This window comes from Semicossyphus pulcher, unplaced genomic scaffold, assembly GCF_022749685.1.
Source record: "Semicossyphus pulcher isolate SPU_LCO1_2020_fin unplaced genomic scaffold, fSemPul1.0.p SCAF_17, whole genome shotgun sequence".
Classification (NCBI taxonomy): Eukaryota; Metazoa; Chordata; class Actinopteri; order Labriformes; family Labridae; genus Semicossyphus; species Semicossyphus pulcher.
Window position 1 is genome coordinate 12,899,867 of NW_027211681.1, and position 17,741 is coordinate 12,917,607.

General features: G+C 43.1%; 1 protein-coding gene across 2 annotated transcripts in view; it reads left to right on the top strand.

Moving 5' to 3' along the window:
* The window catches only part of pkn1a (protein kinase N1a), a 53,518-nt gene that overhangs the window by 16,780 nt on the left and 18,997 nt on the right, over window positions 1–17,741 (top strand). The window contains exons 1-2 of one of the 2 annotated variants that reach the window (XM_069666764.1): window positions 16,115–16,195; window positions 17,021–17,215. In XM_069666764.1, the coding sequence (XP_069522865.1) occupies window positions 16,154–16,195; window positions 17,021–17,215 (237 nt within the window). In that variant the 5' untranslated portion in view covers window positions 16,115–16,153. Of the gene's footprint in view, window positions 1–16,114; window positions 16,196–17,020; window positions 17,216–17,741 lie in introns of those variants that run through there. The other variant, XM_069666765.1, reaches the window with a different exon arrangement.

Here is a 17,741-nt window from a genome sequence, read left to right on the forward strand (position 1 = left end):
CAGGACAGTGTGTCACATGACCGTGCCTCCAGCCTCTTGGCTCGCTCTGAGTTTTGTTGGGAAGTGGTGTTAGACCCTGTGTGTCTGGCCTTCAGACAGCTTAGAGGGTTAATCTCCTCAGCTAAACCCACGGCTTCACCACCAGCACTACAACATCTTAAACACACGTGCCGTCATGTACTTCCCCACGCCCTGTAAACAAGTTTAATTGCTTTATTTATTTCGTGCATCTTTTTATCTTTAAGTGTCTATTTTTCTATAAATGACGAAGCATGTAAACACTCACCTAGTTAAACACAAACTGCTGTTTAACTAATCTACCTCCTTCTTTTCCTCCTCCTTCCTCCTCTCAGGGCTTCATCCTTCCCTTCCTCCCTCTCCCTCGTTCCCTCCCTGGCTATCACACCCTCTCCTGCTGTCCAACACACACACACACACACACACACACACACACACACACACACACACACACACACACACACACACACACACACACACACAAAGTGACTTGCTCTTTTTTGCAGGATGTCTGGACTCTTGAGGCATGAAACCAGTCGTGTTTTAAGGCAATATTGTGGTTGATTTATTTGCAAGATATTTGGGAGGATAATGATTCAAGAATTTGTTCAAGAGAAAAAAACAAAGATACTTATAAAGTTGATTTAATGTGCAGCCCTGTACAGAGCATGTCTGCCTGGTTTACAGCAGTAGCACTCTGCCAAATGTGCTCTCAATGAACTCTTCTCCTCCCATGAACACAGGCTCCCTCTCTCATCCTCCTCCTTCCCCTCATGTGTCTGATGTCTGTGTGTTTGGCAGTGAGTCTGGCCTCCCAGCATGCTCTCACATGCTCTTTTATCCATCACTCGCCTCTGGCACCGTGGGTCGACCACCCTCCCTTTCTTCTCCACCTGCTTCTTTATCTCTTTTTGGCTGACCATGATCCTCTCTCTCCCCTCCTGTTTCTTTCTCTCTGGCTGCGCACCTCCTCCGGTCTGTCTCTCTGCTCCAAGGCTTTCTTGGCCTGTCTGTCTGTCCGTCTCGTGGGAGAGGGTGGTGTCTGTCTCTCGTCTCCTCCTCCTCCCATCCCTCCCTCTGCTTGCAGAGAAAGAGATGAAAAGGAGGAGTGTAAACAAGGGAACTGAGCTGCTGTGAAGCTAAATGGCAACATTTTCTCCCCCCAAAGGCTGTTTGAGGTTTGTCAGAGGGAGAGGCACAGAGAGTTCAGGGTAACAGAATAGAGATGTGGTTTAATATAGTCATTTTACAGTACAGTACCTAAACTATCATGACATGTTATCTAACAGTACAATTACCACATAATCATGTAACTTCTTACTTTATTCGTGTAAGTCATATCCTTGTATAATCATGTATAAAGAAGCAGACGTCACGCATTGGCCATTCTGAAGCCTCAGTTAAGGTAGACATTATTGCTTGTCACCATGTTGGTTTTTTTTTTAACAAGAAGTGACCATATTTGGACGAGAGGGTGGAGCTGGAGAGGAGCGAGGGGATCGCAAACGGCAAAGCGAAACAGTCCAGCTGATTCAGTAGCTAGTGACTGAGCTAGTTACTAAAACAAGATGGTAGTTGTGGTGTTTGCTTACCGGCCTTGTTATATTATCACGCTAAAGCAGTTAAGATATCTTCTGAAACATATTGAACTTGCCACCTGCTAACATGTCTGGGAAAGTGAGCAGTGGGGGAACGATAAAACTACAAATCATTCTCTTCTAGGGATGGGAATCACAGGGTAACTCACGAAACGATACGTGGCCCACGATAACGACAATATCACGATACAGCGATTCTGCGATAACTGATATATTGCAAGACAATCATATAATAATACATCACAATATCTGTTTAACTGAAGAATACAAAATGCCCCTAAAAAGTGCAGGATTAATATTCACTGCAATTTGGTGTCAGTTTCACAGACTTTGACACAAACTGAGATGAAATGATGTACCTGTGTTTTCAGTCAGTTCAATTCAGTTTAATTAATTTCACAGAACTGAAGAACAACTGTAAAGTCAGAATTTGGATTCATTTCATAAGCGCAACCGCGAGGAGTCATGAAGTAGTAAAGCGGCGAGTCAAAATCACATCTGTTTAGAGCGTCATGTACTTGTAAATTAGAGTTTCATTTGGCGCCAGCATGTCAGTAATTGTATTGCACAAGTTGATATATCGCCGAATTGATGTTTTGTCCCACCCCCACTCCCTTCTCTGCAAGGACAAGCCAACAATAACAGGGTTCCCACACGTCATGGAAAACCTGGAAAGTTAGAGACTAGTTTTCCAGTCATGGAAACACCTGGAAATTGATTAAAATGACAAAATATCCTGGAAATAATTTGTTCGAAAATTTTAATTGCCTACTACGTAAACTTAGGTGCATATCTTTGTTTGAAACTTGACTGTTGGTAGGAGAAGCTGTGCAGTTTGGCAGGTATGCCCTCTCCTGGCACGCAATGTCTCCTCCTAGTGGTGGCTGTGTTTTTACACCCATTGCGTTTCTGAGAGTTTTGACCCTTTGAGGTTGCTGTAGCTGGTCAGTGTGCAGTATTGAAGCAGCAGATTGTTAGCAAGTCAGTTCGCTAATAGAACTATATTCCTGTAAGTATGAGCACACACGTCGTTTTATGGTAAGCATGTGAAGTAGAAATGGATTGTTTGTAAAGTTAATTTATCGCGATGCTAATGTCCATCAGCGTGCAACTAAAACAACAGATGTTTGAGTTTCAGCCACCTCCTCTCCAGTCTGGGCGCCCAGAGCTGTCAAAGGCGACATCGAGCCCTGCAAGTGACAAAAGACGCTTTCTAACCAACTGAAAGACGATAGAAAAGTATGATACCTGGACATCGGTGTAACTTGGATGGGGTTCGAGATTGAAGTCCTATGAGCAGGTGTTTAAGCCTATAAGCCAGTGTTTGGAGTGAGTATTATAACTGCCACAATTCAAATAAGTGTAACACAGAACAGGTTGGTGTTTGTTTGTTGAGGAGAGCTTTGTAAGTAAAAAAATATATACAAGTGCTGATCATATCTAACAAAAAAGAGGAGGCCATATTGTACAGCTAGCAGTCTTGGATGTAGCCGGCACCTGTAATGAACCTGAGACACTTCATCATGAACCCAGCATCATTAAAAAGGAGGAATAAAACTGGGGTTAAATGTCTCAGTACTAGGCCTCCCAGTAAATTATATGCCCGTTTGTGAGCCTGTCCTGTATTGTCAAGAAAAACTCCTGGAAAATGTCCTGGAAAATGATTTCTTAAAGAGTGGGAACCCTGAATAATGCTGATAATCCACCTTTAGATTGAACTAAGAAGCCAGATGTGACTAGAGCATACTCTGATTCCTTATTATTAGTGCTAATATATCAATTCTAGAATGAACTCAACGGAAGACCAGGAAACTGAAAAATTCTTGAAAGGCACCAACAAAACAGACGACAAAAAAGTTATGCTTGGTGACTTAAGTAGCTCAGCGGCCCTTAGCAGAAAGCTAGCAGACCCTTGGGCAGTTTAGCTTCTGTGTTGATCAATTCTCTCTCCCCTCAAGTGGCCATTTGAGGAACTGTTTTATTTGGCACTCCGGCATTGGAAGTTGTGTGTAAAGCATGTTGAAATGTTTTTTAGCTGTTAGCAGTGAAGCACTAAACGAAGATGGTGAACAAGATAAAATAACATTAATGCCAGGAATATCAATAGGAGCATGTTAGCATGCCGACAATTCAAGGCACTGTGTGTAAGTACAAACTCACAGAGCTGCAGAGTCGTGTTCGTTAGAACACATACATCTGTGAACACTCCTGCTTTAAATAGACCCACTCTTATCTGTGTGGTATTTAACATGATACACGTCAGCAGAGATTGATTAGGTGGAGACACACTGTAGGGAGTGCAGCGAAAGAAGTTATAGCCCGGTGAGTTTATAACCTTTGTGCCTCTGTACCTCTGACTCTCCCTGCTCCCTCCCTCCCTCCCTCTCTCTCTCTATCCCTCCCTCTCTTGCGCGCGCTCCACGTCTTTCCTGCCAGGTTGGCTGTTGTCACTTCTCAGGCGTCTCAGGAATGCCTCCAGATGTTTTCTTTGTATGACTCAGCCAAACACACACACACACACACGCTAACAGTCTCTTGGATACATTTCCTTTCTTGTGCACACATCAACATACAGGCAGACATTGTTTTGACTTCAGGTGGAAGTGTGTATCCAACCTTTGTACGTCCCTTCACAGTGAACAGATCCAGGAACAGCTCACGTCTCCTCCTATTTTCATGCTTTTCATTAGATGAGATAAACCTTAACTGACATCAGAGAACGCGCTTCACGGTAAATCAGCCGTGCAGACCCATTTTCCATCTCCGTACTTTAGTTAGCACACACGCGCACACACACACACACACACACACACACACACACACACACACACACACACACACACACACACACACACCCAGAGGTAAGATACAGCGATATCAGTGTTCGTGCAGCTCTGCAGGGCCGTCTTTCCATGAAGCCCATCTAAGCAGATACCCCAGACCTGTCAGAGCAATTACCCATAAATCCCTACCCCGCTAGCTTTCAGACACTCATGTCGTCTTGTAACGCACACACAGAGCATGCAGACTTCCCACATGAACAAGTACAGCAGCACAGAGGCTGATTATCATGTGCTGCTGTATTTGTTTCTAACTTGACTAACATTCGTGGTTATCATGCCATCAACTCTGTGTGCTATTTTAGCACTGTACCATAAACTCTGCATATTATCACATTCTGAATCTGCAGCCTGCAAGAGTGCATCAGCAAAAACCAGCAGCTGATGTGCGGCTGCGAAGGCTTGGGTAGTTTCGGTTCCTGATCTGTGTATGATAAAAATACACTTCTGTTTTTACACTTTTACTAAGTGACATCAAAGGTCAGTGTGTTGTTTCTGAGCCTGTCTCAACCGCAGCAAACTAAGACTAAGATCAGAGACATTTGTAATAATTTCACATCATTAACTTCCATCTGAATCAGACATAACAGAAATAATTCCCCCGACAAGTGTTAAATGAATGAATGTGATCTAATGTGTAAGTGAGGGTGCAAATCTGTCCTCTTAAATGCTTCCTTTGGTTCATCTGTAAGCGAACTACACGGCGGGACAGCTTGTGTCAGAAATTACTATTTTCTTGTGTGAGATGTGTGATGTGTTTGTTTTGTGATGTACTGTGTCAAGGTGCTTTTTGTATTGTCACAGTGTAAAATCTTGCAGACCTGAGGAAGTATAGCTTCTGCTCTGCTGAAGCTAATGCGGATCTAAGTAAAGACACAAACTTAAATCACACACACTTTATTGTTAATTTATACTTGTCAGCTTTAACTGGCTTATGAGTGGTCTGTATTTCTTTACTAATATAAGTAACCAAGCCTTGGATTGACATACGATAGCAAAAGCGTAAAATCTAATGCTAACTTCTAAAAATGTGTTTTGAATCATTAAGACGACCACACTTTTGTGCAAATATATTTGACTGTTGGGAATTTAAACATCATAAATTTCAAACCTTATCTGGCCTTCATCCAGTGTGCTTTTGAGATCATAGTGCTTGATTGATTTCTGATGTTTAAATTGTGTTATATGAACAATTAAAATAATAAACTTATTGGATAGTCTGTGTATATTTAATAGCGATAGACCGATTATCGGTTGGGCCGATTATCGGCACCGATTATCGGTTGGGCCGATTATCGGCACCGATATTCAGCATTTTGGCGCATATCAGCATCGGCCTTTTTTTTTTTTTTTTTTTTTTTTTTTTAATCCGACAGCTGATAAGAGATCAATTTAAAACTGGGTTATTTTGGCTCTGATGCAGCCGCGCCTCTCTGTCTGCAGTCACTAACAGCACTGATTGGTTACCCACAGAGCCATGGCACGGGTAACAGCCAATCAGCAGTGAAAGCTGTGCATGCAGAGTGCTCACACTGACTCTGGGAACTCCCTGCGCTTTTTGTTTGTTTAATAAACATATGCTTAAAGGCATTTAAACAAAGTTAAGTGTTGGAGTTTGTATTATTCAAAATTTTGACGCCAATATTTTCACTTTTACTGCAAATGAATATCGGCTCCAAATATCGGTTATCGGCCTCCTTGACTACTAATAATCGGTATCGGCCCTGAACAAACCATATCGGTCCATCTCTAATATTTAACATGATTTTTCCCACTAGATGTCCATATCTTTTCTTATTTAACCTCAAGTTAAGGTTGTACACTAAAAGCCGTGCCCAGCCGTGATAAACCCACACAGGTAAATTAAATCATGTGTGAGTGGGTGGGTTGCTGATGCGCATGAATTCTCTCCCTGTTTAAACAGCATGACGTTACACTGTCTCTAGCTCTCTTCACTTAAACTGATCTGTTGTTCATCTGCTTGCAGAGACGTACGCTTAAAATCAGTGTTCTGAGTTTCTGAGAAAGAGCCTGCATGCTCGCGTAATCCTCCCTAAATAAACTGTTTTTAAAAATGTAGCAATATCATGAAGCCAAATGCTCCACTACAGGCCGGTGTGTGTGTTTACAATCCCACCTGAATTGATTTCCGACTGATACTGAAAAGGTTTTTTTTTTTTATAAGCTTTAGCATGTTAGCCTTTTTATTTTACGTACCGGCCTGACGATGATTGGCAGCTGTTGGGCATCCTCCCTGACTCAGCAGGGCAGGGATTGGACAGTGATTGACAGGTGTTTGGTCCGCTCACTAAGCACGTCTGGAGCACACAGTGAGTGACAGATGGCCTGCCGAGCCGAGGGTCCTCCCCCTGCTGGTCTGAATGCTTCTGTGTTTATTCTTCTGAGAACAGAGGAGCTGTTTGTTCCTTTCCTTTGCATCCTTTTATCTTTATTCCAGGAAAGCTTCACTGGTTATTGATGTGGAGCCTCTTGGACCTGGGCAGACTGAGTTTACATTCCAACCTGGGATGTTTGTCTTTTAAAAATCCCTGCGTCCACCAGGTCTCTTTATGATTGATTCATCTTTTGCTCTTCCTCTCTAAACATTTCAGGCTCCCTGGGTTTCAGCCGTAAAGATCAATCTCAGAAGCCATCAGCGATCGTCTGAGAAAGATTTAGCCTCTGGGAGCGAAAGCCAATATATTTTGGGCTTCCCGTGCAGCCAGCAGATACCTGGATTACTGATATCATATGCGGGTCGAGACTTCCTCTTCTGTATTGGGCTTATTTTTTATTGTCCATCTAGTTGCATGAGACGCAAGACTGGAATTGGAGTTAAGAAATGGTATCTACACGTTTTTACTGTGGATCTGTGGGTTTAACTGTTTAACGGGATAAATAAAAGGCTTAATTATCATCTTATGATACCCGATAGATAGTTTGTTTGGCTTATGTAACATTTTCCACTCTAGACATATCCCATTTTACAAGACCCTTATTAAATTGCTAATAACTAGGGCTGGGGCGACTCGTGGACATCATCAGCGTCATCCACGACGGAAATATGTCGATTTTTATAACGTGCGTCGATGCGGCACAAAGACAAGAGGGCTGAGTTAAGAGCTGGGGCACAGTACAAGTATGTGCGTGCAGAAATGGATCTTGTCACTTATCACTGGCTGTCAAAATAGGAGTAAGAAGTAGATCCAGGTGCATAGGTGATAAGGGGCGGTCTCCTAGGGTTCCATGTTCTGAGGAGCCCTGGCTTGAGTCTTTTTGGGTGACCACCGGGGTCAGCCCTACACACGGGTCTGTATGTGACTGACTGAGTGAGTGACGGTACTTTCACAGCCGTAGAGAGAGAGAGTTGCGACATCGCAATGGCGGATCATGGAGCATATTGGACCTCCACTGACGCGACTCTCTGTCTATACGGCTCTGGATACTTTGTTCGGGGAGTAGGCGGGGCTGCTCCTCTGCTGCTCGCCCGCTGTCCGCACCTGCTTTCAAACACGTTGCCATTGGCCTCATAAGGACAGTCCTTGTAACACATTGCCCACAAAAGCGCACATTGACCTGATGCAGTCAGCCTCATACTAGGTTTTGATCTAGTCATGTTGAATGAAGCCCAGGTACGATGTTAAACCTGACTTTCACTCTGCCGCTCTCTCGCTCTTGCTCGACCACTCACTAACTAAGTTACAAAACCGTATCCCTTGTTGGACTGATTCATTGAAATTATTTGGAGATTTAATTTGTGTATTTGTATCAGACCGTTAATACTGACCTTGACAGAATCGGATAATGATTGGTCTGGACTGTTTTGCTCCCGACTTTGCACACTGTAAGAAATGTCTTATTGGCTTTGAGTGTTGCAGCGTGTGAGCAATAATACAGGTGAGAAAAAGTAAACCAGCCAGGGTTTGCATAACAACGCAGCAGCTTCCTGACGTGTGCATTGATTCAACACATTCCTTTGTTCTTCAGTCCATGTGTCAGTTAATGAAGCACATCAAGTGAAACAAAGTTGTGATGCACTGCAGCTCAATTTTAATTAGTTGCAAGAATTCAGAAGGAGTGTGTGAAGTGATAGGTTTGTCAATCGCGTTTGTTTTGCCACTTAAGGAGGAAACTGCTCTCTGATTGGTCAGAATTTCCACGTGACATAACTGAAGTAAGTAAAGAGAGAGAGCAAGACGAGAGAGAATCGCAAACTTTGATGTTTTGTTTTCTGTTTTTTTTTTTATTATTTGCTTTTAAGCAACATTGTTCCACATTTCGATCAGATCCGTTCTTTAGTTATTCACTAAACACTTTGAATACCTCCGTGTTCTTGTGCGTTTTGACAAGCGTTTGTGAAATTGTTTGGTCAGCCCATATTTCTATCGGAGCCCTCACCTCGTCACTCTCCGACGAGTTTTTTGCTTCCTATATTAGGACCTACTTTAAGTCTGATTGTTTTCTCACCTGAATCGAACTGGACCGTGGTTTGTTTGGAAACGGACCGAGTCCCGTCTTTTCTGGCGGACTATGGTCCGCTGGTTCGGTCCACATCAGAGTTCGAATGCTTGTTCTCATCTGTCCAAATGAACCGCACTTTCTGAGTAAAGCCGTCAGAAAACTTAGTAGAAACTAAAAAAATCATTGTCTGACATGGATTTCTGTTTGAGGGTGGGGGTGTTAAGAGGTGAACGCTGGTGGTTATTGTGGAAACAAAGAAGATATACTGGGTTTGGAGCAAGAAAAACTCTGTTTGGTCCAGCTGTAAGAGGACGTGAGGAATGAAGAATAGCATAGACAAGATGAATTTGAAGGGGACAACTGTCAGGAGCTTTAGTCAGAAGCAAGAGCCTGTAAAGGAGTAGAGAGTGATGATAGAAAAAGAAAAGGGGGAAGATGGAGAAGTGAGAAGCACAGAGGGAGGGAGGTGATGCCCTCATTGTCATGAGTGTGTGTTTGTGTTTATGTGGGTGTTTTTGGGAGGCAGGTCACCTCATCCCAGCTCTAGTCATTCGACCTTGACCTTTTCCCGTTGTGTTGTTTTCTATGTCCTCCTTGCTCCTGGTTATACTGTATGTGCTGCTAAGAGCTGGAACAATCAGGATGAAAGTTAATGTTAGCGTTATGCTAATATATGTAGTATGCGAGTAATTTCTCAAGCAAAAACATTTGATTGTTGTAGCTGTGATGTCATTCACTAGTGTGGATTTTAGAAAACTACAATCCCATGAGTCTCAAAAACAGCTTTTTTGAAACATCCAATGGAAAGACAGAAAAATACTGCGTCCAGTCAAAATATCCTTTCAGCCAATAACCACTTCAGCCTTTTCAATGAACACTTGAGCTGCAGTTGTTGTTGCTGATTCATTCTCTGGCCCGTTTCTATCTCCGTCTTCCTTTCTCTGCTTATTTGTCTGTTCTGTCTGCTTCAACCTCGTGACCCTCTCAGCTGTGCCTTATCCGTCTCTCTCCTCCCTCTCTTCCTGTCCCCATGCTGCTCTCTCTTTGTTCGCCTCTCTCCCTCTCTTTCAGCCCCTCTCTAACCACTTCTCTGTCCGTCTTTTTCATGAGCGTGACTGGACAAACTGGCTTCTGCTCTTGCCAGTGTGTGTTGTTTTTTTTCCAGTCCTCGTTGCAGATGGTCCGCTTGTAGATGATTGTCTATTTGTATTCGCTTCTCTCTCTATTAGCAGACATGTACTGAACCTTAAAAAATGTAACATTCTTGCGAGTCCAGCTTTTAATTTGAAGGAAACAGCGAATGTTTGGTTTTGTTTTCATTTCCCTCTTCCTCCTTGTCCACTCCTTCCCTCTGCATGACACACCGTCTTTCTCCTCCTTGCTCCCTGTTCCTGCCTCTCTTCCCTGCAGTCACTCAGTTTGACATTAAAAAGGAAATGGTTTTTCCCCACGGCTTCATCTTTTCTGCAGAATAATACAAAGTGGCCCATGTGACGGTGAAAAGACATCTACAGGAAGTGCTGTGCAAGTCACTGTAAATCCATTAGAGACGCACTTTGCAGACTCGTGCTTCTGTCATACTGTACGTCCTTGTATCTGATTGTAAGAGAAACCTGATAGTGCCGGCATTCTCAACTACATTTTTTTAAGCCATAAGTATGCACATGTTTTTAACTTGACACCACCATGCCCTTTATAGCTGCAGCCTGTTCAGCCAGACAAGAGGACTTTCACACTTTCATATATTTAGTCAGCTAACCAGTGGAACGTCGTCTTTCTCTGATGCTTCAATGAGAGGTTTAACTTGAAAGGGGACTCATATCCTGTTCTGATAAATTGCCTCTCTTGATGTCACTTGAGTCAGCTGTGATTGGGTCTGAAGACATCAAGATTATGATAATAAAAAAGGCTATGTGTGGTCTAACTATAATGACAGAAACCATGTGTGAGAAAAATGTATCGGGCGTGTATTTTTATTTTATAGTTTATATAGTTATAGTTTAGTAAGTAAGTTATAGTTTTATAGCCCATCTGTTAACATGGAGGAGGCGGAGTTTATGACCTATACTGCAGCCAGTCAGCAGGGGGTGATAGAGAGGGTTTGGCTTCACTTTTAGGGAGCTGTCATGTCGTCCATCTTTTGATACAATCATTGGACTGAACCGCTACCTACCGAGTTGCATTGTCGATAATGTGGAAAAGGTTTTGCGAAGGGAAAAGAATGTATGGATTTATACATAGAAGTTTAAACAACTACTGTTTTAACCTGGTTTATAAGGCAAGAGGTGGATTAATGTTAATGTTTCTCCCTGAGGCTTTTTCTCTTATACCCCTTTCCCTCCTAAATTTACTGTGTTGACACGAGTTTTTCAGACCCGGGAAGACCTGCTTATAAATGCTGATTGTCTCTTTTCCCATTGCCAGTGGAGTATACTCCTTTCGCTCTCTTTTCTGCTGCGTCACCATCTGACGTCGGGAACGTGCTCGAAACAGGGTTAGTAAACAGTGAAGATGTTACGGTGGTTAGGTCTTTATTGTATTTCATTCAGTCTGTTTATCAAACTCGGCGGAGACGGGTTGAATTTGTAGCTGAGATGACAAGGAGTCGCAGAAGTTACCGACGGAGCATAAAAAGGGGGCGGAGATTAGCGTGTCAACACAGGTTTTGTGTTCCCATGGCGATCGGAGCCGAGGTGATAATTACCCGGATCTACTGCGGAGTCATTTTACCCGGGTCTGAATGCCGATTGTAGCCTTTCCCATTAAGCAAAAAACCCAGCTGTTAGCGGGTGTTAGCGGGTTTTTTGACCAGTGGGAAAGGAGCTTTACTTGAGTCCACACAGCATCAGCAGTGTAGAACAATGCAATAAAAATACTGCACATTTCCTCTAAAAACATAACAGGAAGCATTTGGTCAGTACCTGTTTCGTAACAGCTAACAGGTAGCATTTATGAAAGGAGACGTACAGGTCATATGAAGTTCATTCATTGGCGGGAGTAGACCTTTTAAGAAGGGCTCAAACTGCCTCTCATCTCTCCTCCTGATCGACTGCCACCTATCCATCCTGTCTCCTTGTTGGGTTTATTAAGGGATTTTTACCATGACTACTTCATTTTAATATGTTGCTGTATGAAATCCTCCAGCACACCCAGAACCCGTCTGTCCTTCCTTCTCTTACATCCAGTCACAGTTAAATGGCATTTTCACCTCTCATCACATTCAACTGCCCACACCAAAGTCCATTTGGTGTGAGTGTACTGGAGCAGTAAGGGTACACACCCTCTACAATAACACGGGCTTCATCAGAACTGGGCGGAGCTCTGTGGACACCCTCCCCAAGAGACGTGTCCTCGTGTTCAACTGGAAAGTTTGAGGGATTTTATGCGTGTGCATTTATTTAAGTAAATATTTGTCCTCCTTTTTTTTTTCTGCATGTCATGTACATTTGCACGACAATGCCTCTGTTTGGACGCTCTCTCTGTCATTATCACTCAGCAGAAGTACTCCAAGAATTGTCCTCACAGTGGAGGGCATGCAAACACACTGACACACACAAAACGACACTTAAACCCATGTTCTGTCTTCTCCTTCTCCGTCCGGCCCGAGGCTCCTCTGCACTGCTCACACAGTCTGATTGAATTATCCTCGCTTGGCGCCGTTATCTATTGAATTAGCTCGTCATTGCTTCCCTGGACACCGTGGCTGAATGTTTCTCCCTGGGCTAGTTCACTAACTAGCTGCGTGGGATGACTCATTCATGCCTGTGAGCTGTCGCCATCTTTGTAGTGTAACACCGGGTCAACAACAGAGGGAAGAATAAAGTGTTGTATTGTATCGGCTTCTTCTCTCTAACTGCTGAGCTCAGTCCTTTAAAGAGGTGTCAGACGTCAGGGTGTTAGTTTCTTTGTGCGATGACTCGTGCTGTTGCTTTTCTATGCTTACAAATGTGTTTCAGGAAATATTCTTTCAGCATCTGATGCTGTTTACATGTCTTTAAAGTCATAGTGCGCTGCAAGGGCGAGGATATATGCTCCTTACTGTGCATTTGACACATCCTGAAACATGGTGGACCGAGATGAGGCTGCTTTGTTTGGAGGAGAGATGGTGTGCTTTACTTGCAGTGGATACTGAGGACCTGTTTTTCTGTTTTACTTGAGAGTTTTGTAGACTGATGGTCGTGATTAAACCACGTTACAGTCACCGCTTTAAAGACTGAGTCAGAGGTGATCATTACTACTGATAGATTTCTCTTTAAAGTTGTGCTTTATCTTTGATCACTTCTTTATTACATAACCCGAAACCCTCAGAGAACATTCAAGTATCTCCTTCTGCAAAAAGACAACTAGCACTGCTGCTATTAGCATAGCATGTAACATGTAGCATATAGCGTCATGGTCAGGAAATGTCCTAAATATTACAACGCGACTACTGACACGCTGTACATAGATGCAGCAATACTGTAAGCCAAATGCTAATGTCACTGTGCTAACCTGCTGAAAGAGACAATGCTAACATCCAGCTTGTAGTAGGTATAATGTTTACCATGATCCTGATTACCTTGATTACATTAGCTAGCATGCTAACACCGAACAGCTTAGGCTAAGGTGAATGTCATTAGCTTAACAGATGTTTTGTCACAAACCAAAGTATTGGACTCATTTTGACTCAGTGGGAGATGTGCATGTCTGCTGAATTTCATGGCAAATGTTAAATGTTAGATATAATACAGGTTATAAATACATAAATACTTAAAAATACTTCACACTTATATCTCAGTATGTTTGATTGTCAGATATTATGACGTATTGTACATATGATGGACTGTGGCTCAGTGGTAGAGTCGGTTGTCTTTCAATCGGAAGGTCGGAGGTTCGGTCCCCAGCTCCCTCAGGCTACATGTCGAAGTGTCCTTGGGCAAGACACTGAACCCCAAATTGAATGTGACATGTAGTGTAAAAGCAGCTTTGAGTGGTCGCAAAGACTAGAAAAGTGCTATATAAGTACAGTCCATTTACCATGATGCAACACTGCACTGATTTTGGTTAAAGCTAATAGATACCATGGTAAACTGTACTTATGTACCTTTCTAGTCATCCGACCTCTCAAAGCTGCTTTAACACTACATGTCACATTCACCCATTCACACTCACATTCACACACTGATGGCAATGACCTAAGTGCCAATCTTTGCCCATTCATACCCGATGGCTATCGGGCTATCGGGTATGCCACTGGGAGCAATTTGGGGTTCAGTCTTGCCCAAGGACACGTCAACATGTGACTGTAGCAGGGCCAGAGCCACCCCGTAACCTCTGATGGTAGAAAGAGTCTTCATTCAGCCCCTCTTATCAGAAGTCGTGGAGAAGAAGTCATGAGTAGAGGAGAAGAACTCAGATGGCCTTTCTGCAGCTCAGTTACACAATCATTTCACCATCTGACACTCAGTCACTTGGCAGTAAAGCTATAGCTCAGAAGAGAAACAACAATCCACAGTAATAATGAAACATTATAACTTCTTTTTAATAACATTTGTTCATTCAATGGCTCTCATGCAATGTACATTTTAGCCGGTTACAACATCATCATAGAGTCGTATAGACAGGAGACACTGCTGACATCAATTAAAGTTTTTTTTGCTGACACTCAATTTGTCGTAGTCGTAGAAGTTTTTGAGGTAGCATGTATGGAGATAAGGGTCTCAGTTGAATATTGTAGTTGATTAACTGGAAGCAACTGTTGTTTAAAACGTTGATCAAAAATCAACAAGCCTTATATTTAAGATTTTACTCCATAAAATGTACAAAATATGTGTTGACATATAGACGCAGCTTGTGTCCTAAGTGGCTGTAGCCATAATGCATGACAAGCTCGACCGCTTGAGCTGAAGCCTCCTGTGTTTTTGCCTTTAAAAAATCTTTTAAAGTGATATTTTTATTGGGGTTTTTACAACAAACATTACATGCTTAAAAAAATGTTTGTCTGTGTTTAATGATTATTTTGGCTCCAATGATATTGATAATTATAATAAAGGCTACCAGACTTGCAGGTTCCTCCAGAGTCACTAAAGACGAATGATCTATCAGTAGTTGTATAAAACTCTCTCTCTGCCCTGGCCTTACAGTGTTTACGTCTGCCTGCCTATAGCCAGTAAATCACAGGATACAGCTCACCCAAACTTCACAGAATCTTTTCAGATTACAGGAAGTGAAACTCCCCGTCTTTGGTCGGTGTCACCTTTCTTTTTTTATCTAAGCGCGCACAAATCTGCTGTACAGAGAGAAATGAGTCATGTAGAGGACGGACAAAACCCCCAAATTACCAGAGAATTTCAGACATAATTAGTCCACTTTTTGTCCCCTTAAATTCCTCTCCTATGACAAGAAAACCCATGAAACGTTTCCTCTGAGCTGGACTGTTGTCACGATGCTGAGAAGTTTTCAGTGGTCATATAATGAAGGCAAGTAGTACACCTGTAACATCATTGCTATTTTTCAGTGTAAAGGGGCCTTAAATTGTGTCCTCATTTTCCAGTTTGGGAGATCATATCAGAGGCTAGCATCAGAGCGCTAACTCCACCCTGTGCTGCTTATATAGAGATGTTATCAAGCTTCCAGATGAGGCTGTATCCATACTGTTACTGCAGGGGAAGGGGAATCACCTCTGGGGTTTGCAGATGTGAAGCCCAAAGGAAACAAAAGGTTGCGCGGGCAGCAGAAATACGTCCCAATGTTACTCTCTGACTTTGATCCAATACTTAGAAAACGCATCCTCCCCTTGTTTCCAACCTCAAGATTATATCATTCGCCCAAGTGAGGGCACAAAAAGCTGTCGCATATACACGTCAATCCAGATCTGATTAACCGTAAGCAAGATTTGCCATCATACAGGCTTACTGCTGCAGATCAGAGAATGATTTACAAAAGCTTTGAGGTGGAGGATGTGTTCCTGACACATAGAGCCTCTGTCTCTCTTTTCTCTGCACTGACAGCAGCAAACTCGCAGAGGAAACAGGAAAGGCCTGAGCAGCTTGGTGTCGGGACGGATATCCTCTTCGGGAGGCGTTCCCCCTCCTCCCTCACTTAACTCTCCCTCTCTTTATTCCTTTTTATCGTTTTTTTCTCCCCCTAAAACCCTTTTTCCTCTCAATGTGGCATTAACCGTTCGGCCGGGCTCGGGAGCGTACCGAAGATTTCTGTTCCTCAAGCGTTTTTTGGGTCTTCAAATCTGAGCGGACTATGTGTTGGCATGGTGACGAGGAGGATGAGGACAGCTCGGAGGTGAAGCGTTTGTTGGCTTGTTTGTTTGATTTGTGTGTTCCTGTAATAGTGGCTGTGATTTCGGGTTATTTACGCTCTCTCTCTCCTGCTGCGCTGTTGATTGTGTGCGGGGATTGTTGACTCTACAGAACTCAGTCTGTAGCAATTTGTTGCTAGAGGTGATTTTGAAAAGACACAGGAAGTGAGTGGAAACTTACGGAGTGGAGCTTCATTGTTTACTGGTTCTAAAAGGCTTTTCATTGGAGTTATACGATGTTTGTGGTGTATTTCATTCAGTAAAAAAAGGGACAAGTTCATGTGAAAAAGGCTGAAAGAAAGCACAGTTCATGGGGCAGATTTGTAAATCACTTTGATGTTTGTGAAGAGCGATGATATGTAGCCCATTAGGCTGGCAGACTATCTTTAAAACACTGCTTCTAATGGTATTCCTGATCTATACTAACCCTGTCTTCTTCTTGTAAACAGGTCGGACACTGTAGATTTGTTTTAAAATATTATAAACACAAGCTGAGCAAGATTTTTGTCATTCCTCTCTGCTCCCCCTTCCTCTCTTTTCCCATCCTTCTGCTTCCTCTTCTTACATTTTTATACCCAACTTTGCCCCTTCTTCCTCGGCCCCCCATCGCTATCTTCTCCGTCTTTATCTCTTTCCTCCCATTACCGCCTTATCCTGCTCACCATCTCTTCCTCTTCTGTCTGCATCACTCTCAACACCTCCTCCTACCAGGCTGACTGTGTTGTAGCCTCGAGACAAAGATTCTCATCTGTGTTCAGAACCATATTGTCTAAATTTGTAATGTTTTTTGTCTCTGTTCACCCGTCCAGAGCGATCCAGATGGGCTGTCGGTTCTGGAGCAGCTCGGTTTGGACCAGAACTCTGATTTCTCCGACTCCAGCGTACAGCAGCTGTTGGACGAGCAGCGAGAGAGGATCCGCAGAGAGATTCGTAAGGAGCTGAAGATCAAGGAGGGAGCTGAGAACCTACGCAGGGCGACGACTGACAAGAGGAACGCGCAGCAGGTCAGCAGCAGTCAGGCTTAGATCCTCTTAAAGCGTTTTTTCTAACCTGTTGTGAGTCCAGAAGTCTCCAGCTTCTGGAATATCTTTCTTAGTTTTTTATCTACCATTGAAAAAGCATTAGTTACAATGCAGCAATAAATAGACAGGGAGGTGCTCTAAATCTTAAGCTGGAAAGTCATCGAATACCTTCAGTACCTTTGCAGGAAACCAGTTTAGAGACTACTGGTAATGCAGGTGATGAATCTGTGTGGATTTACTTGCATGTTAAAGGAGCAATTCGCCCCTGGAAAAAGCCACCATCAGTCAAGCTGGTGTTCTCTGTAATCGATAGAATCAATAATATTTGAAATTGGTGCCATAGCGGTGGAGAAAGTTGTACAGCTCGTGGTTTCGCCCATTCTACATTCCTACAACACCCAGCATGCATTGCGCCCCTCCCTCTGAAAGGAACGGCCAAGTGAGAGACGCTGGAGTGAAATACTGCCGTTTTTGCTGCGGTACAGAATCTGAAATATGACGAGAACAT